Raw genomic sequence first — 23,383 nt, 5'->3', positions numbered from 1 at the left:
AATAAAAACCAAAGACCCAATAGATTTGCCCTTCACTACATGTGGGAGTGAGGCCAAGCGTGACTGGACTGAGAGTGAGGAATGGAGACACAGGAGGAGGAAGAGAGGGGAAGGAGGATGAGAATGTGGGAAAATAACAATAATTGCGAGGCAGAAAAATATACGTAAAAAAATCAAATGAACAAGAAAGATGGAAAAAAGAAAAAGGAGAGGAGAGGAGCAATAAATATAGGAGGGAAGAAAGTCTGGGAGAGAGAAAACATATGCATGTTCATTCGAGCCACGATCTGGAGTGTGTGTGCACCGTGTTATCATTCATTTGAGAGCAAGGTTGATACGAGAGAGAGGGGGACACACACACACACACACAGGCAAGCATCCATCTTTCATATGGCAACATCACATATTCCTGAGCATATAAATCTGTCTGCCTGCTATGGAAAATATCAAGAATGACGGAGAAACAACTAGAATGTAGATTGCGTTGTGCTACATTACGGTGGTACCATGGTGATTTGCGCGGGGTTTTGCAATTCGTGCAATGGAGTATATAAAATAGAGAACGGTAAGAATGATGGATCCATATTATCATTAATCGGTGGTATATAAATAAGAATACCTCAGTTTGACGTCCAGTGGTGCAAGGACACTACCACCTTCACTGCTCCCGCTCCCCAGAGAAAGACTAACATTCTAACCAGTGTGCGTTGGTAGTCACTTGACGGTGTCTGCAGGCAAGGAAATCACTGAAAATGGTAAGAACACCCTTCAGCTTAGGCCACCAGACGGAGGCGACAACGGAGAGTTACGGAGCCACAGAAGCCTCCACCACGGGTTATGCCTCGGAGAGTTACGGAGCCACAGAAGCCTCCACCACGGGTTATGCCTCGGAGCATAAGTTCAACCCCGCGGACTGGGCAGTGTTCTCGCTGTTGCTGGTGGGGTCAGTGGGCATAGGTGTGGTCAGCGCCGTCAGGAGCAGGAGAAAAACCACCACTCAAGAATTCCTCCTTGGAGGAAAGAATATGCCACCAGTAGCAGTCGCCATCTCCCTTTTGGGCGGTATAATTTCAGCCATCTCCATTCTAGGTAAGCAAGAATACCAACACGAATAACCACAAAGGCCGGTACGTATAGACGGAGAAGAGAGAGAGAGAGAGAGAGAGAGAGAGAGAGAGAGAGAGAGAGAGAGAGAGAGAGAGAGAGAGAGAGAGAGAGAGAGAGAGAGAGAGAGAGAGAGAGAGAGAGAGAGAGAGAGAGTCATTATCATTATTATGTCGCCGCATTTGAGATACTCCACATGGAAGACATGGTGTGAATCAGTTGATACCATTACTGTCTGAAATATGTCCCATGGAGCGCTTCTGTTAACCAAGATCCCAATTGGATGGAAACTTTTCAGCCCTATCCTTGACACTTCGTATGGGTGATATGCAACATGTCTTTATTTATATTATTGTCGTGGAGTTCAAAAAAAACTTCCACTGTATTCCCTTCACCTCATAGGAGACCAAGAGATGTGGACCGAAGGGTCTGGGAACAGTTCGTTTATTTACTGTTCCCGTAAACTGCCTACCATTAATAAGGAAGATGATGGTTTGGTATGTTGTATAGTAACGGCATTCGTCAAACCCATGTGTGTGTGTGTGTGTGTGTGTGTGTGTGTGTGTGTGTGTGTGTGTGTGTGTGTGTGTGTGTGTGTGTGTGTTTGTGTGTGTTTCACTGTTTGATCTGCTGCAGTCTCTAAAGAGACAGCCAGACGTTACCCTACGGAACGAGCTCAGAGCTCATTATTTCCGATCTTCAGATAGGTCTGAGACCAGGCACACACCACACACCGGGACAACAAGGTCACAACTCCTCGATTTACGTCCCGTACCTGCTCACTGCTAGGTGAACAGGGGCTACACGTCAAAGGAGACACCCAAATATATCCACCCGGCTGGGGAATCGAACCTCGGTCCTCTGGCTTGTGAAGCCAGCGCTCTAACCACTGAGCTACCGTGTGTGTGTGTGTGTGTGTGTGTGTGTGTGTGTGTGTGTGTGTGTGTGTGTGTGTGTGTGTGTGTGTGTGTGTGTGTGTGTGTGTGTGTGTGTGTGTGTGTGTGTGTGTGTGTGTGTGTGTGTAGCCTCGAAATCCCCTTCTGGAGAGGGGACCATAAATGTCTCCAGGTCGAACCGCTCTCTCGGTATCGACCATAAATGTCTTGACATCCCCTAAACTTTTTCATCATGAACTGTTGCAATATTCGCGGTCTTAGATCTAAGGGCGTAATGGATAAGGTGGTGAGCGTGGGATCGGACAGACGTCCACGCATAGCTTCGAATCCCACCATGTACCGCCTTGAAACTTTGCCATTTGTCGAGTGGTTTAAAGTTACCTACATGTCACCATGATACCCAGGTTCTAGGTGGTTACACCAAAGAAGCGTTTGGGTGATAACACGGGCTTTAATATGGGTACCACTACAAAAAAAATTGTTTACGCCACTAATGGGTGGAAAATGAACAGCGCTTCCCATACATACTCTTCAAGTAAATCTAGAGGCGCTATAGGTCATAACATAATAAAATAATAATAATAATAAAATAATAATAATAATGATAATTTTTGATCAGCAGAACACCACCTGTCCTTTGATAAACGCCATCTTCTTTTCTCCACGGAAACACATGCGTCTGAGGTAACTGACAATAGCCCTTTGCTGTTTCCTCATATTTTCTCTATCCTCATTTTCGTTCCTAAGCTGGAAGTTGTGTCTATGTGCGCAACGACTTGATTTGTTCTCGTGCCCACGCTCTTGAATCTCCCAAGTTTTCCACTACCTGCCTTCGACTCAACAATCAATATCTAACTAAATTCATTTGTGCTGTCTAACTCTTTTTACTATAGTATATTTTTTGACTATCTAACTTCTAAAGTGGAGCACATTCTGTCTCTCTATCCTTTCGCAGAGATCTCCATTATTGGAGATTTCAATGTTCACTACCAACTATGGCTTTTCTCTCCCTTCACTGACCATTCTGGTGAACTAGCCTTCAACTTTGCTATCCTCCATGACCTAGAGTCCTAAAGCAACTGATGCAACATATTACTTATATTCCTGACAGTCTTGGAGATAAGCCCAACATTCTTGACATTTTCTTACCTCTAATTCTAATGCTGTTACTCGATCTTCTCCGTTGGGCTCCTCCAATCACAATCCCATTTATGTATCTTGTCCTATCTCTTCAATCCCTCTTCATGATCCACCAAGGCGGAGGTGCATCTGACCTTTTGCTTCTACCAGTTGAAGAGAACTGAGGACGTATAATTTTGATTTTCCCTGGAATGATTACTGTTTCCGTGTCAAAAGACCCATTTCTGTGTGCTGAACGATAACGGAGATGATAGTGTCTGGCATGGAGGCGTACATTTTTCTTTTTCTTTTTTCTCAACCTAAACCTTCTAAATCTTGGTTTAACACAGCCTATAGGGAGAGTGCCCACAAAAGATACTTGAGTCTTCCATCTCCTGAATCTCATGCAGTTTATATTTCTGCTCAGAATCATGCCAAGTCATTTCTCCAACTTGCCAAACACTCTTTTATAGATAGAAGATGTCAAAATCCTTCAAACTCCAACTTCCATCGAGACTTCTGGCATCTGGCCAAAAACATCTCCGATAACTTTACTTCTTTTTCTTTCCTTCCTACATTTCACCCTGATGGCATCACTGTGATCACATCTGTCTCTAAAGCTAAACTCTTCCCTCACCTTCGCTAATAATTCCAACTTGAATTTTGAACTTGTCCCTCCCCCTCCTCCTCTCTCTGACTATTTCATGCCTTCAATTAAGATTTTTCGTAATGATGTTCTCCATGCAATTGCTCGCCTAAACCCTGATGGGACCCTTCCTATTGTCCTAAAAAAAAAAAAAAAAAAAAAATATATATATATATATATATATATATATATATATATATATATAAATGATAAATAAACAAATAATTAAATATATATATATATATATATATATATATATATATATATATATATATATATATATATATATATATATATTACCAGACAAAGATAGGCGGAAACAGAGGTTAATTTGGACTAATATCAATTTAAGAAGAATTACTTAATGATTATCATCACCACCTACGATGCTTCAGCAGGAAAAAGGCTATGCCCAATTTCGGTCATTTCTTCCCGTCGTCTGCCTTTACATGTGTTCCAGGCCACATAAATAAAATTTCTTCATTACACTGCATCTAGGTTAGCATTCCATTTCTTCAAACTATCAATTGTCAGAACCATGTCAACTATTATTTTCGTTTGGCTTCAATGTAAATGTGTCAAGTCTGGTATTTAATGCATGATTATCATCTTTCAGTATCTATTTTGTGAGTCAGATATTTTTTTCCTGTTATCTTTGGTCAAGTACCTACACATGTAGATGAGCAGGGTGAGGAATTACAATTTATCGTCAGCGTGCATTTCCAGATTAATATTGAGCATTGCATGAAGTTAGGTTTGGTTATGAAGTGACATTGTATAAGTTAATATCTACAAAAGTGCTAGACGTGCAAGATAAATTGTGTGCATGTAGAGTGTTTGAACGGTGTTGTGTGTTGGCTGAGAAAGACATACTTGCAAGGCGATGACAATTAGTGTCTTGTCATTTCATGATGTTAGGCACGGCGACACTGTTAATTACAAACGCGTTTGAGTTAAAGACATAAGATCTCATGGTCTACAACCCTCAAAAGTTTGTTTAACAACAAAAAGGACAGGAAGAAGGGGCATGGACCACGGTTTGATTCCGGGAGACGCAAACACTTGTACAGTACCAGAACACAGCGGTTCACTGATAATAGTGATAGAACCATACAGACATATGTGTAGACAGCCAAACATTCAGGAAGCTTTTTGAAATAAATATTTATTTATTTTATTCTATCGTCATTATCATTGTTATCATTATTATTATTATAATTATTATTATTATTATTATTATTATTGTCATCATCATCATGATTATTATTACTACTATTATAATTATTATCATTATCATCATCGATGTTATTATTATTATTATTATTATTATTATTATTTTTATTATTATTATTATTATTATTATTATTATTATTATTATTATTATTATTAATAATAATAATATTATTATTATTACATTATTATTATTATTATTATTATTTGTTATTATCATTGGATATAATCATTCTATATTGCATGTATGTCTTGTCGTGTAAGAAACTAAAATTACGTTTAATTTTTTTTTTTCGACTTTCCTCTCTATATCTTGTCCTACACATACCGTACCCTGAAAGCATGTGGCATGACCCAAAACAAGTTAATTAGGGAATTCGCCTCTAGACTCAGCGATATTTCAAATTTAGGAATAAATATAATACATATTATATAAAGAAAATATTACAGAGTACTTGATGTAGATCACTGATTACCTCAAATATATTTATCATATTATTATTATTATTATTATTATTATTATTATTATTATTATCATATCATTATATCATTACTCCATTTTTTAATTGAGAGAAGAAAATTAAATTAATGGATATAAAACTAACACCAATGAATATATATATATATATATATATATATATATATATATATATATATATATATATATATATATATATATATATATATATTTGGTTGAGTGTAGATCTGCCAAACAGTAAGACGTAGATGTTGAAGAAAAGCCGCAATAAAATCACCATTTCTATTGAAGCACGTGTGACGTTTCGGGATAAATGTGATCCCATCTTCAGCCACTGAAACACGTGCAGAAAGTGAGGGAAACGGATTTACTCTCCAAAGATCTTCCGGGACAAAGAAGTTCTGGACAACAAAAACGCCTCTTATGTACCCTAGTCCTGGCATCGACACAGGTCTATCAAACCTGATTGATCCACACAATTCTAGTAAAACTAAATTTTTATTCCTTAGTCATTTGAACATTGTAAAAACGTTTTTTTTTATAAAAAGTAATAAAAACTGTAAAAAAAAATAAACATTAGTTAAGAGAAAATAAAAACCAAAGAGCCAAAAAAAAAAAAAAAAAAAAAAAAATGACGTTGGCATGAAGGTATGGAATTACAGTTAGTTGGATGGATGTTTCTTGACTACTAAGATTAGGTTTATGTTTATAAAAGCAAAGTGTTTGAGCAATTCACACTTCAGTGAGATCGAATAGCGCCAGTTCTGATCTGGACCGGTCCTGATCTGCCCAGTTTTGGTCTGCATCAGTTCACGAGATGCTGTGAACTCACCATCAAAACTAACAGTGAAATCGCTAAACGTTTCCTCTGTGTCTCACAACTCAAGGGGGCAGTCAGAGCCTGCCCTCTAAAAACAACTCTCCCCTTCACATGAAACTACGAGCTTATCCTACACACACCCTTTAAGTAAGTAAAAAAAAAAAAAAAAAAAAAAAAAAAAAGGGCGACTCCAAATCCAGTCTCGGAGTCTCCTTCGAGGGAGGGAACCATAAATGTTCACAGCTTCACAAGTCAGACTTCTATTTTGGTGTCGACCAAAAATGGCTACACACCTCCCTCAATTTTTTCTTCATTAACTTCTGCAACATTTGCGGTCTTAGATATAATTTTCAGTATATAGAACACCACCTCTCCTCTGTTAAACCCCATCTTCTTTTTCTCACCGAAACATAGCTGTCTGAGGCAAATGACAGTTACCCCTTTTCTATTCCCTTCTACTTTATCCTTATTTGCGCTCCAAAGCTGGATGTTGCATCTATGTGCGCAACGATTCAACTTGCTCTAGTGCCTTATTTAAGATTCCTGGGGACGGGAGTTGTTTACAGAATATCATTAATCATTATACAAAATAAAATGGGACTAAGAACACTACCCTGCGGCACCCCGTTCTCCTGGACGAAAACGTCCGAGATTACGTTACCAGGAAGCTTGACAGAGAATGTTCTGTCCTGAAGAAAATTATAAACAAAAATGGGCAAGTTACCTCTGAAGCCATGAGCGTAGAGTTTCATGAGGATACCGTGTCGCCATGTCATGTCGAAGGCTTTGTGGATGTCTAGAAACACCCCTATCATGAATTCTTTTTGGCAAAAGCCTCTGAAATGCAATGCTCCAGGTGTGTTAGGTGATCCATCGTGCTTCGGTACTTCCGAAAACCCGACTGCTGATCACCTAACAGACCCTTCGCTTCTAAAACAAAAAGTAGCCTTCGCTTTACCATACGTTCCATGACCTTACATAGACAGCTCGTGAGCGCAATAGGACGAAACGCACTGGGGTCCGTAAGGCGTCCAGTCTTTTTAGGAATTGGGATGGTGTGAGCGAAATGCCAGGACTGAGGGAAAATGTGGGAGGTCCAGATAGTATTGTAGTGTTAATAATTTAGAAAGGGAATTGTAGCCGAGATGTTGTAACATAACGTATGAAATATTGTCTGGACCAGGACTGGAGCCTTTACTGGATTTCAGGGCAAAGAGGAGTTCATCCAACGTAAAGTCTGTGTTGTAATCCGAGTTTACGCCTCCCGTGGCAAAGTTTGGGACAGTGGGCTCTGCTCCCGCTCCCCTCCTGCAGGAGGGAGCGGGACACTAGTGGGAGGAAGTCAGGGAGGAGTTTCCTAGCGTCAGATTGTCCTGCCAAATCACTCTAGGGGGGCCGGACGGTGTTAATTCACCCCAAAAGCACGCTCACTGAGGCAGATCCTTCGTAGGTGTGAGAGGATAGACAATCTGACAATCTGGCAACAGACACCTTCTGTTGCCGCTAAGGTGAGGACAGTGAAAAAGCAAAGCTTTTAAAAGCACGGGACAATGGGAAACCTAACTTTATTTGACTAATACCTACGCCTGTTGGGCGTACAAAAAATTCCACACAAAGGTGGCAGAAGAACAGAGCGCAGGACATGTGTTATCAGCACGGTGTCTGGGCTTCGTCGGTGATGTTCACTTTGCCTGCTAGCCCAAATCTATCCAGCTAACTAAGCGTTGCGGATTCACTTAAGGAAAAGCAACAGAGATAAATAGTATTGGTGTGCGTGTATGTGTTTGTCTATGATATGTAGGTGTAAGAGAAAATAAAGGAGAAATGAATGTGTGTGATAGTTCAGTGAAAGAAAGTAAAGCAAGGTAGTAGATAGATGTAGATTTGTGAAAAGTGAAATGACTTTAGTAGTGGCTGAAAATAGAGGAAAAATTGAGCATGTACGTTGGGTGTGTATGGGAGAAAATGTATGAGTTTAAGGGCATACTATGGTAAAAGGATTCAAGGGCACACTTTAATAAATTGACTTTAGGGCACACAACACACTCAATACTCAATACTTCTCCTATTTCCTCCACTCCCGCATGGGAATGAACACTCATAGCTCTATCCGTCCTGGTTTAGTGGGCGTACGTGTTGCAGACACCTGTCTTTATTCTTTGTATTGCTTAATTACATCAATATACGACAGCAATTGTTACCCCAGTGTTTCCCTGCCACGTCTATCCAGTAACAAGATACAACTTCTAGTACAATACCGTACACTTTACATAGCAACGCTACAAAAGTTAGTTTTTCCGAACAGCTTCCAAAATTATTTTACAGAAAAACAGGCCAGATCTAAGTCAAGACAATGATAACATTTATTCATTCTGTGTATGAATCTTTTTATAGTTCACAGTATTGCAGTTGTTGTTTCATCTTCTTCCACACATAAGAGTGTGGGTGGCAGCCACTCACTCTTACTTTATGTTCACAGGTAACCCAACCGAGATCTATTTGCACGGCACGCAGATCACCATCTCCCTGTTGGGCGCCATACCGGCTACAGTCATCATTAACAAGATCCTAATTCCAGTTTTCTATAACCTCAATCTGGTTTCTCTTAATGAGGTGAGAATACTGATATAAATCAGCGCACCATTGCAATTATTCATACTTTCTGTAACTGTAAACGTGTTAAAGGAATTGGGGAACATCAGGGAGGTTTGAAAACATAGAACGATCATAATGTACTTCAGTTTATATTCAACATACTTAAAGTTTATTCTTATTCCTAAAATTACAAACTATATGCAAAAACTATTTTATGATATTACAAACTCTTGCATTACAATGCACGTAACACGTAGTAATTATAAAAGCTGCTGCTATATCAATAAAGCAGTATGTGTTGACTTTCTGTACTTCACAGTACATTGAGCTGCGTTACAAGAGCGTCGTCTTACGAAAGTTGGCCACCCTGGTGACTCTGCTGACGTTTTCTGTATACGTGGGATTGTGCCTGTACGCTCCCTCGCTGGCCCTCTCCACTGTCACCAGCCTCTCCACTTTGAACTCCATGATTATCATGGGCGCCATCGTCACCTTCTACATCACCATCGTGAGTGTCAAGCATGCTGGGGACAGGAAACTAGAAATTGCTTCCATCTCTTCTTTGGATAGAAATTCTAGGTCATTCGGAAAGATATCAAGATGTACATATAATATATCAAGATCATATGCTTGACTAAACCATAGACTACATCATTTTGTTGCCATAAAAATGATCAATGATCGCTGATCACTGATGTGCCCCATTATAACATTGACAATTTCAGATTTCAGCTAAAATGCTTTTCACCTGAGTTAATCTGACAATACTATTTATAAAGCGCAGGAAATATCGAAATCAACTAGACAGTGTGTTAGTTTTCTCTGTATACATGAGACAGTAACAGATATCAATAAGTTACACCTTCGGATATTCAGTTTCAATTTGCCTTTGTTCTTCGTGTCACAGTGTTTCGTCTTGCACAAAGCTTGAGTCTGTTCCTTCTGAATTATCTTACACTTCATCATTTCATCGCTGCCAATTGACACATATTACCACTCTTCAGGGCGGAGTCAAGGCGGTGGTGTACACTGACGTGCTCCAGACGTTGCTCATGTTCGGGGGCGTGTTCGCCGTGGTGGTGATGTGCTGCATTGACTTAGGAGGCGTCAGGGAGGTGTGGACGATAGCGGAGCGTGGCGGAAGACTTGAGTTTTTCAAGTAAGTGGCAAGGCACTGGAGACTTTGGTAGGCGGCACTACCCGTGTTACATCATTCATTAATATTTCCTGAATGCAAAGATTATATAAACATTGCAATAACACACACACACACACACACACACACACACACACACACACACACACACACACACAGTTAATTATTGACCATAACGACAATGGTGAGTATATGATACATACAAGAAATTAGTTAATTAAATAAAAACAATCCTCCTAAAAATGATAAAATAGTTAAATTCTGTTAATAACATTTAAAAGAAAGAGCTCAGGCGAAATAAATCCAAACGTTTGATGAATAAACACACTGGAGAGCAATGTTTACGAAATAAAAGCACGCATTTTAACTACCACAAGACAAGATAGCTTTTTAAAGAACATCTAAGTGACAGCTACAACAACCATGTCTATTAAATCATTGTACCCACTAAAAAAAAAAAAAAAAAAATCGAACTGGAGATTGTATCCCAAACATAATCCCTTAAAGAGCTGACATGAAAAAAATACTCAATAAGAAATAATAAAATGTTAACATACAACAAACTCTGAATATCAGAGGTATAACGTAAGAATTTTTACATTACGTATTGGCAATTATTTCTACACACAGAGTTCTCCCAAGATTAAATAAAAATTCATCTTGGGTCCTGTGCCTCGAGAAGGGGAGAGAGAAATCCTCTCTCGAGGGTTCGTCATACAATCCTTGATCTCTCCGTAACAAGGGTCACTAGCAGCGCTGATTTACCAGTGTTGTACCATAACAGAGCCATCATCTTCCCCGCATCTGATCTGATCAGTTGAGCGGAACAGATGATAAATAGCAGTAAAACTCCTCGAGGTCACATTCTGCTGATGTACACACACATCCTGTCAACTCAGCCCTACCGCGATTGTAGCCGCAACGATGGGTCGTTTCTAGATAAAGGTGATCTGTTGTAATGATCTTAAGACAATCTCTATCAGTGATTTATTGAAAAAGTAAGTAGGAAGAGATCGTAAGAAACGTGCGAACAATTTCTCATAACATAACATACACAATATTATAAAACAACAAAAACAACAATAAAATTATAATAATGAAAATACTGAGAGCAGCAGTAGCAGCAGCAGCAGCAGCAGTAACATCAACAACAACTGTTGGCGCCAGGTATATGTACTTTGTATGAGAAAATGGGATTGCCGGTGATGTGAGGAAAACGGAAAAAGGGGATCAATATTACTATTGTATAGGTTATATTAATTGTTTGCTACACATAGGTTGTAATGCATTTGTGTTAATTTGGTTTATGTCAAAAAGGTATGTGTGAAATTGCATTCATTTATCACTTTGACACACCACCTGACGTCAGATCCGTTGACACGTCGGCACCGAAAGTTTTGTGAGGGGATGCCTTATATGAATAAATTGTTCACGACTGGCCGCCTGAGCGTTTGGATGTTCTACTCCATGCTCTACTGCATTGGCTTCGCCATACTGCTCTGCTTGTTACATTAGGGAGAAACAACAACAACAACAACAACAACAACAACAACAATAATAATAATAATAATCATAATCATAATAACAGTAATAATGATAATAATAATAATAATAATAATAATAATAATAATATTAATAATAATAAAAAAAATATTAATAATAATAATAAGAAGAAGAAGACGAAGAAGAAGAAAGGGTTGTATAATGATGATGATGATGATGATGAATACGACGATAATATTGATAATAATAATAATAATAATTAAAACAATAATAATAATAATTATTATTATTATAATAACTTTAATAATAAAATAGTAATAATAACAATAATTATATCTATAACAATAACAATAATAATATTAAATGACATCTATAACAACTAATAAAAATAAAAACAATAATAATAATAATAACAATAATAATGCTAATAATAATAATTAATAATAATAATAATAATAATAAAAAAATAATAATAATGACAGCAGCAGCAGCAACATCAATAACAGTACTAACACTATCAACACATATTCACTACTGTCTCCTTGAATATCAATATTGTTCTTTAACTAGATTTTCTAATTTATTAGTTTTAGTATTAATTTATTGCAATGAAAGACAAGACGCACAAAAGATGTGCGTGTAACGAGTAAGCAATGCTCCTACCCACCACCTCCTCTCCTCCTCAGCATGGACCCCAGCCCTTACGTCCGCCACACCTTCTGGTCCACCTTCACCTTGGGATTTTTCTTCATCATAAATGTAATCGGTCTGAATCAGACAACCTTCCAACGTTTTGCTTCCGTGAGAACATTGGAAATTTCAAAAGGGTAAGTTCTTGATCTCATGTTTAACATTCTGATTCCGACCTTTATGTGCATAAATACATATATATAGTACTGGAGCAGGATGTTCAAAGGATCTTAACTTTCCGCTGCTAGATCTTAAAAGCTCTCTCTTAGCCAACATTTTTCACCTTGGACCAGGATCACCATTAAGGTGTATTTTCAAAAGACCACAAGGATGCTCGTGGCTCACGATCATGCGACCGTTAGCCTCAGTCCGTTCCGTCCCACTGTCCAGGAAGGGGACGCAGCTGACTGCCGTTTAGCCAGTCAGAAGTGTATCATTAGCATTTGAGAGTGATAGCAAATGAAAATTCACTGTGAAATGAGAAAAAAAATATGACTGTTTTTACTCACCACAGGATGCATGCAGTGATGCGATCTGATGTACGTACTGAAAAAAAAAGCTCACATTAGATATAGCTAAAGTAAATAATTAAATGATTAAAGGAACACTAAATGAAATTTTTTTACTTCCTTTCCAAAATATTTTCCTAAAAATGCAGTGAATTTTCTTTATCCTCACATTGCGGGAAATTCTAGGTAGAAAAAACAAGATTAATCTGTTTCATAACAAAATCTGCACATGTTCATCTTTGTGATGTAACGCGAATATATATAAGAAGAAAAAAAAAAAGGAGGAGGAGGAGGAGGAGGAGGAGGAGGAGGAGGAGGAGGAGGAGGAGGAGGAGGAGGAATACAAAGGAAGTCCAAACAGCAACAGACCTTGAAGTCCTTACTAGACTGTTTGGGTAACTATTCTACTCTAACTAGAAGGAGGAGGAGGAGGAGGAGGAGGAGGAGGAGGAGGAGGAGGAGGAGGAGGAGGAGGAGGAGGAGGAGGAGGAGGAGGAGGAGGAAAAGGAAAAGATTTATATGAACATCTCCCTTTGGTCAGATTGTCTTGGTTCTTCCTGTTTGGACTGTGGTGTCTCTGGTGCCTCTTCTTCTTCTCCGGCCTGGTCGCCTACGCCGTCTACAATACGTGCGACCCTTACACCTCAGAGAAGATCAGCAAACCAGATCAGATCATTCCCTTCCTGGTAACCGACAAACTAGGACACATTCCCGGAATGGCAGGTCTCTTCGTGGCGTCTGTGTACGGCGGGGTGCTTAGGTAAGGAGAGAGGCTGTGTTCAGTGTGGTGTTCAGATAATGGCTGAGACAAGGTATCAAAAGCACATGCCAAAATAAAATATGACTGTGCATCATCATCCCATGTGTGTACTTATAGTGTTTGAGATTTGTCAGCGTGTCACTTTTAATTGGCTCGCAATTATTTCTGAGTATACATATATAGAGATGATGGAAAAATCACCAAAAATGAACGTATATTGTATAGTAAAGCAATCAAATCGTCAGTACCAATCCAGAGTGTAGTAAACATATGCATAGGTGTGTTGATAGTGTACCCATAGGAAGTTCATGTTAGTCTTTGTAAAGAGAATGGTAGGAAGTGAAAACTGAGAGAAAAATCTGCCTATAATCTCTCTCTCTCTCTCTCTCTCTCTCTCTCTCTCTCTCTCTCTCTCTCTCTCTCTCTCTCAGAATAAGTCACATGATTTCATTTCATACAAACATGAGGAGCTTCAGCTACAAGATGAAAAATAAATAATGTTTAATATTTGTTACAATTCTCATATATATTTTTTTCTAGACCAAGTGTTCCTTTTTGGAATAAGGTAACGGAGACACCAGCCTGCTTTTCTGATTGGAGTTCATTAAATAAATCACTTGTTAAAGTCGCAAGATTATATTCCATGGATACTGTTTCGTCCGCCTCAAACTGTAGTGTGGAAATTTTCCCGACTGGATGAGTTCAGTCCTGCCATTGTCTTCTACTTTTCTCCAGAACTTCATATTTTGTGATTCCATGAAACAAAATAGTCCGTCCATTCTGGATACAAAGAGAAAATGCCTGTGATCATATTTTTTTTCCGTGTCTGGCATGAAAATTCACAAATGGATTAGTTAAATGCCCATATAAAGGACAATTTTTTTGTTATATATTTCCTATACCTATAGGACAATAAATATTAATTTTCCTTGATACATATTCACTAAGACCTTTTGAATGTCACACAAATTTAAACAAAATAAAAGTGGCATCAGGGAGATCGTGGTGTAACTTTGTACATGGTCCTTATGTAAATTTCCAGTCCCTTTTACCGCTAAACATTATGAAGTATAGTTATGATCATTCTTTATTGGATTATGCAAATCACAGATTCATTTAGAATGCTCAAGTGATGTCTGAACATGAAGTGTTGCCATTACTGAGTAGGGTGTCAGCTGAATAATTAACGAGGAAAAACGATTACTACAGATAGTGACGGGAAGTAACGACGTAAAGCCCTTTCCACTTATGTATCTCTTTTCAAGTGGTATTTTTAATCAAACCCGCGGATAGCCGGCTTACTGTCTGCTGTGACTCACTAAGCTAAGAAAATTCAGGTACAGTTTCCTTTTCTTATTGCCATTAGTACAATATATATTCACTAGAGTTGTTTGAGTTTCACTATATGTTTAGCTACATACTTTTTTGTGTTTGTATTGAAATACTGTTATAAACACATGCAACATGAAAACTGATGATCTTTTCCTTAAATGCACGTACGTAGCACATATAACACCATGGTAAAGAGAAAGCCATTCTTCTGATAAGGTTATAGCAACTCTCACGTTAGGGGATCAATCACTGAAGCTTTCAAATACAAGTCCAACACTTTTTCGAGGAGTTTCTCTAAGAAATAATATTAGAACAATGTGGATTCTTGTACTTATCAAATGGCAATACAATTATAGTGCATGCTAATTTATTTCTTCCCTTTTCTATTCCATTACATAAATTTGCGAGGAACGTCCTGTGTGCCATGACACTGAGAAAAATGTGCTTTCTCGTGGCATGAGGTGCAAGTCTTTGCAGAGGACCGTGACCTTCTCCATGCGCTTTGCATACTTTTTCTTTTATGCAGGAGGGATAATTGGCCAAGGGCAACAAAATATGGAAAAAAGGCCCACTGTTACGCCAGTTCCCTTAAGATTCACGTGTTATCCAAAATTCAGGGACAAATGTCTTCAGACCTCCCTCTTAAATGAAGTTAAGTCGTAGGAAGATGGAAATACAAAAGCAGACAGGGAGTTCCAGAGTTTACCAGAGAAAGATACGAATGATTGAGAATACTGGTTAATTAACTCTTGCATTAGAGAGTTGGAAAGAAAAAGGATGAGAGGAAGAAAAAGCCTTGTGCAGGGAGGCCGCAGGAGGATGGGAGGCATGCAGTTAGCAAGATCAGTTGAGCAGTTAGTATGAAAATAGCGATAAAAGATAGAAAGAGATGCAACATTTCGGCGGTGAGAAAGAGGCTGAAGACAGTCAGTCAGAGGATGGAAGTTCATGAGACGAAAAGCTTTTGATTCCACCCTATCTAATAGATTTAGAAGAAAAACAGTTTTCGTCTACCACGGCTGCAATAGAACGGTCAGAAAGGAAACTTGAAATAAAGTTGCAATGGGAAGGATAGAAACCGTAGGAGTGCAGTCTTGAAATCAAAGCTTTGTGCCAGACTCTATCAAAAGCTTTTGATATGTCTAACGCGACAGCAAAAGTTTCACCGAAATCTCTTAAAGAGGATGACCAAGAAAAGCCAGAAGATCACCAGCAACCTTGACGGAAACCATACTGAAGAGCAGACAGAAGACTATGAAGTGACAGATGTTTTAGAATCTTCCTATTGAGGATAGATTCAAAAACTTTAGACAAGCATAGAATTAAGGCTATAGGACGGTAGTTTGAGGAAATAGAACGGTCACCATTTTTTTGGAACAGGCTGAATGTAGGCGAACTTCCAGCAAGAAGGAAAGGTAGAAGTCGATAGACATAGTTGAAAGAGTTTGGCCAGGCAAGGTGCAAGCACTGAAGCACAGTTTTTGAGAACAATAGGAGGGACCCCATCAGGTCCATAAGCCTTCCGAGGGTTTAGGCCAGCAAGGGCATGGAAAACATCATTACGAAGAACTTTAATTTTAGGCATGAGGATTAAACTCAGAATCATCCAAGGTGGAGTTGTTAGCAAAGGTTTGAGAGAAGAGTTCAGCTTTAGAGACAAAAGAGACAGCAGTGGTGCTATCAAGATGAATTAAAATAAAAACTTCTCCAAAACACATACAAAATATTTTTTTTCTACATTCGATTACGAGAATATGTATCCTGCATAGAATAAATTATATATGCTACACTTCACACTATCAGTAGAAGCATCACTCATATTTGTATCAAGATATCCCATGTACTAATTTGACTATATTCTACTTTTTTAGTTACCTCTTACATCTGTATTGGCAATTTCCTTTTTATCTCAACCTTTGTAATCTTCGAAGTATCCTTGCCTTCTCCTTCTGCGGTGGTGATTCCTCTCCTCTCTCCCTCAGCACACTTTCCTCCACGGGAAACTCTGCGGCCTGCCTCATATGGGAGGACTTTCTCAAACCTTTTCCCTACTTTTCGAGCCTCAGTGAGTCCTCAGCCACCTGCGTGATCAAGATCTTATGTGAGTATCTATAACTCGTCTTTTTTTTTTTTCAAATAAACTGAATCACAATATTCGACTGTTTAAGGTGCCTGGAATGTCATGTGCCGACACCGCTGTGAGTGCGACGCAGTAACACCAAACACAATGTATAGTTTTGAAGAATTCGCGTTTTTTTTTTTTACATGTGTTTTTGCCTTTCATATGTTCTGTTTTATCTGTTTAACAGTTAGTGTTTTTATTGATTTTTCACACAACACAGTTTTATTTTGAACTCATAGCAACTTCACTATTGTTGTAATTTTTTAATCGATTTGTAATTGTAAATTTCCATTATATTTTATTTCCATATATGTATGATTCCCTTTGGCTAATAAATTATCTATCAATCTATCTATCTATGAGTGAGCTTTGATTTGTTAATACTCGCTATACGTAATATTATCCTAGGTATATTCTTTAAATGTGATATTTCTTGAAGAAAATAAAATCCAATCTGTATACTTTACTTAGTTACTGATATAAAAATGAAAAGTAGAATTTTCAGGGCACGGAGATGGCTTGATGATATGAGACAAATTTCAATCAAATATACAAATTTCAATCAAATATATACTGTGTAGCATGAACTTATTGTTACTTGTTCCGCAGCCTCTTTCACCGGCGTAATGGCAGTCAGTCTGGGGATGGTTATGGGCAAGCTGGGAAACCTATTTCACGTTGTGGTGAGCATAACCAGTGCCATCACCGGGCCCCTCTCCGGCGTGTTTCTGGCTGGTATCCTGCTTCCTTGGGTTGATAAAAAGGTAGGTTTCCCAAAATTTCAGCATAAATGTGCTATAGTATTAGAAAACAATATATTAACTTAGTCCTTCATAAAATTCAAAATATCTTTAGCGTAAGTTCCAAAATTGACCGCAACATATACTGGCACAACAGTCCGTATGACTTTTGGAGGATGGTACGCCTCCTTGTCTCTCCACATTAGTCTAATTCTGACTGCAGGTTGTTTCCAAAAAAATTAATAACATCTTATGTTTGGAACCTGAAAGACATTTCTCACTGCTAAATTGACTTCATTGTGTAGAGTGTATAATGGTTCATTTACTGTAATCTCAGTCATATCAACATCGTTTAGTATATCAATCACATATTCCACAGTAACTGTCAACTTGATACAGCAAGGTAACCAACCTTGCACCATACCACACGAGTTACACCAGAAAACATCATGTGCCTCGTGTCACATATCATATTGAATCATGCCGTAAAGAAACGAAAAAAAAAAAGGTGTACGACTCATCACAATGTGCCTCATACTCTCTAAACACAACGAGATTTTTGTGTAACATATCCAAGTATTATAACATCACACGATAAAGTTCACTTTAAAACACATTATTATTATTTGTTACCTGAATAAGATCTATCACTGTACAAAGAATTATAAGATCAATCCATACACACATATACAAGCCACGAATAACTCCTCTTTACAATACAGGGTGCGCTTTTGGCTTTCTGGTATCCCTCTCCTACAATATGTGGATGGTGATCGGCAAGTTCATAAGAGGCAGTGGACACCCAGAAAAGTTGCCGCTTTCCATGGCCACTTGTGGGGTTTCTTCAACACCACCCTGGAGGATCTCGTCCACACCACCACGGCCTCCTCTTCTCTATACTCCACCACAGTCCCTACCACGCTCGGCATGGAAGAGTATGTAATGAGTGGTATCATTCACAGTGCTTATGATATCTGCTGAGTGAGATTATGGTGACTGTTTTTGGGAAGATCGAATAACTTCTTACCATAAAGTAAACTTAGAAATATTGCACAAATTACCAAATAACTATCCCTTCTTCTTCACTGACACTCAACTGTCTCCCTCTTCTTCAACGAACACCCCCGGTCTGTTCTTTAGTTATAATCTATGAAATTTAGGCATTCTGAGTCATCTTCGCTAGTTTTTCTCACCCCACAACTGCTAACTCTGTATAGGGGCTTTATCCGTCGTAGTATGTTTCACGTATATGCATGGTCCCCACTTATATATAACTCTTTTAGACAGGGTGGAATCAAAAGTTCACTGTCTCATCAACTCCTCTCCTGTAACTGACTGTCTTCAGTCTCTTTCTAATCGCTGTAATGTTACATATCTTGCCATCCTCTATCAATATTTCCATGCCAACTGCTCTTCTGACCTTGCTAACTGTTTGCCTCCCTTCATCCCAATGTCTCACTGCACGACACATTCTTCATCCTTTCAACGCTTTTCTGTCTACCTTTTTAATGCAAGATTTAACCAGTATTCTCAATCACTCATCCCTTTCTCTGCTAAACTCTGGAACTCAATGTCTGCTTCTGTATTTTCACCTTCCTTTGATATGAACTGTTTCAAGAGGAAGGTTTGAAGACCGACAATAACAGCAGTTGAAAGAACTTCGGTGAACGATTTTGCGACATGAAACCTAATACCGTGTAGATACATCGATAAGAAAAAAATTGAAATTAAATGTCGAAATATAAAATATCGCTTTGAATGTGTAATGTTGTGAAGGAAGAGGGAAAGAGGGCGGCTGCAGTGGTTTGGGTGAACTGCAAAACAAAATAAATATATATATATATATATATATATATATATATATATATATATATATATATATATATATATATATATGCATGTATGTATGTACATCATGTAAAAAATGTAAAAAAGTGTTTGTCCATCTAAGTCACGTGCAACAGTAATACAATTAATAACAGTAGTGACATCTCAGTAAAGAAATAAACATATAAAAAATTCATAGAAAACATCCTTCTAGTACGACATGGTGGTAGGTGGATTCTATCCAAGTGAGGAGTGAGTGCTTTCTACCTTCCATAGCTCAGTCCCCTCTGTTTATGCTGTCTTTGCCTCTCATTCTGTGTTTTTGGGCAGCCAGGACTTTTTTGCCTTCAGGGATACCAGTGTCCCTGCCCATGGCTGACCTAGCTGGTTGGGGTGGGGCTTGCAACCCCTCCCTGTAAAAAAAAACTCCACAGCCGCCACCAAAGTTGGAGATAGAGGTTGTGGTCGAGGTTCTAGGTGCGGGCAAGCCTCTAGCCACGACTCCACTCTGGTTTTCCTGGGGTGTCTGACCATGCAGACCCCTCGGGTGCCAAGGCACCAGAGGGGCATGCCTACCCATATGATGGATGCAGGGGAAAGCCTACGAGATCTCTGTGTCCTGAGAGGGGTGGGAGGATCCTCTCGTCCTATTTCTAACTTTGGGGTGCCGGTGGGGTTGCAGACGTGGCGCCTGCCTATCAGACCATTCCTGGGGTAAACCTTCGGAGGGTTCTATGTGTGGGCTCATGGAACGTCCTGAGCCTTTCAGAAGATCAACGATTGCCTCATCTATCGGATAAGCTCAGTAAGCTGAGGATGGATATGGTGGGACTCTCTGAGACAAGGACGCCTGGCAGTGGCGAGACCATTAGCAGGGGGTTTTACTAACTATTTGTCCGACACAAGTAATGGTCACCATGTGAAAGGGGTAGCTATAGGCGTCTCCAGCAAACTGCAGCCGTCCGTTGTAGAGGTTACTCTGGTTGATGAGCGTATAATGTGACTAATGCTGAAGCATAGTCTAGGCTTCACGTCTGTTGTTGCAAGTATACGCTCCTACCAAGATGTATGAAACTGAGAGAGATGTTCTACGCCAAACTCGACTCTGTACTGGACCAGTGTCCCTGTCGTGATGCACTTATTGTCTTGGGCGACTTTAATACTGTCACTGGCACTGAGAGAGCCGGCTACGAACTATGTCTTGGTCCCCATGGCTCTGGTACCAGGAATGACAACAGTTCTTTCCTTCTGAATCTTGCAAGATCCAGAAAGTTGAGAATTGCAGGTTCTTGGTATCAGAGACCAGCGCTGCACCGCTGGACTTGGTATAGCAATGCCAGAGGGGTAAAGAAGGAGATCGACCATATCCTTGTTAGTACTCGTTTTTCGGAGTGCTAAGTTCTTTGCGATTGATTACAGGCTTATTGTTGCTACACTCACGCTTCATGTCAAGTCCAAAAAGCCTCAAGATGTGACCACACTGTGTTTCATCTTGAGGAACTGAAGGACATGTAACCAGGAGTATGCAGTGAGTCTCCAATCGGTTTGGATTGCTCGACACTCAAGAGAACCCGGAGAGATATGGGATACATTCAAACGTCAGACTCTTGAGGCTGCCAAGGAATGCGTTGGGGAGTACCCAAGGTCATGGAGTGGCTTCACCTCTGTAGAGACGCTGGACAGTATTAAGGAGAGTCGCGCTGCTAGACTTGCTGGGAACTGCAAGCAGTAGCTGCAACCAGAGCTCTGTCACATAGGACTAAAGCTCTCCTGAGGAAAGACAAGGAGAGGTATGTCAGGTGTCTCGCTGAGGATGTAGAGTGTCATTTAAATGCTAATGACCTTAGACCTGCCTATCGAGCCCTAAAGAAACTCCGTTCCAGGTCTACATCTCAGGCGAGCGCTATCCGAACAGCAGATGGTCGCCTCGCATTGGACGCAGATGGGCACGTGGCTCGTTCATGGTGGATTCTCCAAGTGGACAGCTACAAACTGCAGGGTTACAGAAGCTAGATGCTGATCCACCTATTGACAAAACTGCACCCTCCATTGATGACGTCAAAGAGGCTGTGACAAAGCTGAGGGGTGGAAAGGCAGTTAGCACCTGTAAAATCAAAGCGGAACTGCTCAAAGCGGGGGTGAGACCATGATCCGTGGGTTGCATGCTGTCTTGACCGTTGTATGGGATTCACGTACCATTCCCTCTGCCTAGATAAAGAGATATAACACTGCTCAGCGTACCAGGCAACGTGCTTGCACATTTGCTGTTGATGCATATCCATAGTCACCTGCTGAAACACCAGACCTGAACAGTCTGGGTTCACCCTCAGTAAATCAACAACTGATTGGATCTAGCGCTTCGTGTACTAGTGGAGCGCCGACGTGAGTTTCAACAAGGGATGCTTGCAGTCTATGTCGATTTCAAGAATGTGTCTGACTCAGTGTATTGAGATCTTCTGTGGCTCCGTGGGATTCCTGCATGGATTATTTGTCTATCAACTGGCCTCTACTCTGGGACTGTGAGTGCTGTGAAGTATGGAGGGGAAGCGTCCAGCTTCTTTCCTGTGGATACGGGAGTGAGGCAAGGATGCATTCTTACTCTATCACTTTTCAATTATTGCATGTACTGGGTACTAGGCACAGCTGTAGACCAAAGTCAATGTGGTACATCTGTTGGTAATACTGAGATTACAGATCTCTTTTTTTGCTGATGATGCAGTAATTTTTGCTGAGTCACTAGAGGTTCTGATAATGGCTCTAGAGGCACTGCACGAGAAGGCGAAGCCCTTGGGATGGCAAGATTCCTGACCCAAGACCAAGGTTCAGTCAGGTGTTTGGAGGCCTACTGGATGAAAGAGTACAGTCTGTCCATGTGTGGCACATTTAGATCTCAGAAAACTTCACATACCTTGGTGTTGTAGTGCATAACGACGGTAGATCGAGCCAGAAAGTTGTATGGCGGATTGGCCTGGCCCACGACGTTATGGATTCACTCAACACGAGTATTTGACGTTCTCGGTACCTGTGCAGACGGACAAAGATTCAGATCTTCAAGTCACTGGTGATCCCTGCCTTACTCTACGTTTGTGAGACATGGACGCTGAACACCGATCTAAAGAGCCAAATTGATGTCTTTGGTACTAGATACCTTTGCACGATCATGGGGTACCGTTGGTATGATTTTGTGTGAAATCAGCGATTTCTTTGTGAGACTGATTCGAGGCCGATTACCAGCATAGTCTGTCAACGCCAACTGCAACGATATGGGCATGTGGCACGCTACCCGGAAGCCGATCCTGCATATTGGTTGCCTCTGAAAGGGATAACCCAGCATGGAGGAGGCCAAAGGGACGCCCTCAGAACTCATAGCTACGGCAAGTTGATGTCTCTTGCTGGGAGTTACTTAGCACAGGAAGGGAGCCTGCATGGAGACTCACGAGGCATGACGGCCTGAAGTGGTGCCATAGGGTAGGCGAGGTGACGCGCCCCCAGGTGTATGCCTCCATTGATTGATTGATTGTACGACAAAAAGATGGTAATAATAATAAAACTTTAGTACAGTACAGCACAAAGAAGACCAATCAACAATCATTCCTGGCCTCATAGGGCACGGGAAAAGACAAAGACTAATCATTGCGGCTGAAGTCTGTAGATTTTCTTGCACATATGCATGAACAATGAAACATGCTGATATGAGACTGCACATCGTCATCGCCTAAACACATTGACACACGAAAAGTTACAAGAATGCCAGACGTTTCTCATAAAGTGAGGAGTCTTTCCCACACACATTCTCACAGTACCATTAATAGAAGCAGCGACATGGAGAAGCCAATCCTCCCAAGACTCATAAAAT

At 39.9% G+C, this 23,383-nt stretch overlaps 1 protein-coding gene across 2 annotated transcripts in view; it reads left to right on the top strand.

The window, feature by feature from the left end:
* Positions 1-18,821, top strand: part of LOC123518384 (sodium-coupled monocarboxylate transporter 1-like) — a 24,301-nt gene extending 5,480 nt beyond the window's left edge. Inside the window, exons 1-9 of one of the 2 annotated variants that reach the window (XM_045279193.1) lie at positions 564-1,089; positions 8,773-8,906; positions 9,208-9,396; positions 9,893-10,047; positions 12,234-12,374; positions 13,288-13,506; positions 16,821-16,939; positions 17,570-17,724; positions 18,423-18,821. In XM_045279193.1, the coding sequence (XP_045135128.1) occupies positions 753-1,089; positions 8,773-8,906; positions 9,208-9,396; positions 9,893-10,047; positions 12,234-12,374; positions 13,288-13,506; positions 16,821-16,939; positions 17,570-17,724; positions 18,423-18,473 (1,500 nt within the window). In that variant the 5' untranslated portion in view covers positions 564-752 and the 3' untranslated portion in view covers positions 18,474-18,821. Of the gene's footprint in view, positions 1-563; positions 1,090-8,772; positions 8,907-9,207; positions 9,397-9,892; positions 10,048-12,233; positions 12,375-13,287; positions 13,507-16,820; positions 16,940-17,569; positions 17,725-18,422 lie in introns of those variants that run through there. The other variant, XM_045279194.1, reaches the window with a different exon arrangement.
* The last annotated feature ends 4,562 nt before the right edge of the window (positions 18,822-23,383 follow it).

Source organism: Portunus trituberculatus, chromosome 43 (genome assembly GCF_017591435.1).
Source record: "Portunus trituberculatus isolate SZX2019 chromosome 43, ASM1759143v1, whole genome shotgun sequence".
Taxonomy (NCBI): domain Eukaryota; kingdom Metazoa; phylum Arthropoda; class Malacostraca; order Decapoda; family Portunidae; genus Portunus; species Portunus trituberculatus.
The sequence above is the reverse complement of the archived record's forward strand: the minus strand, read 5'-3'. Positions and strand labels throughout refer to the sequence as shown.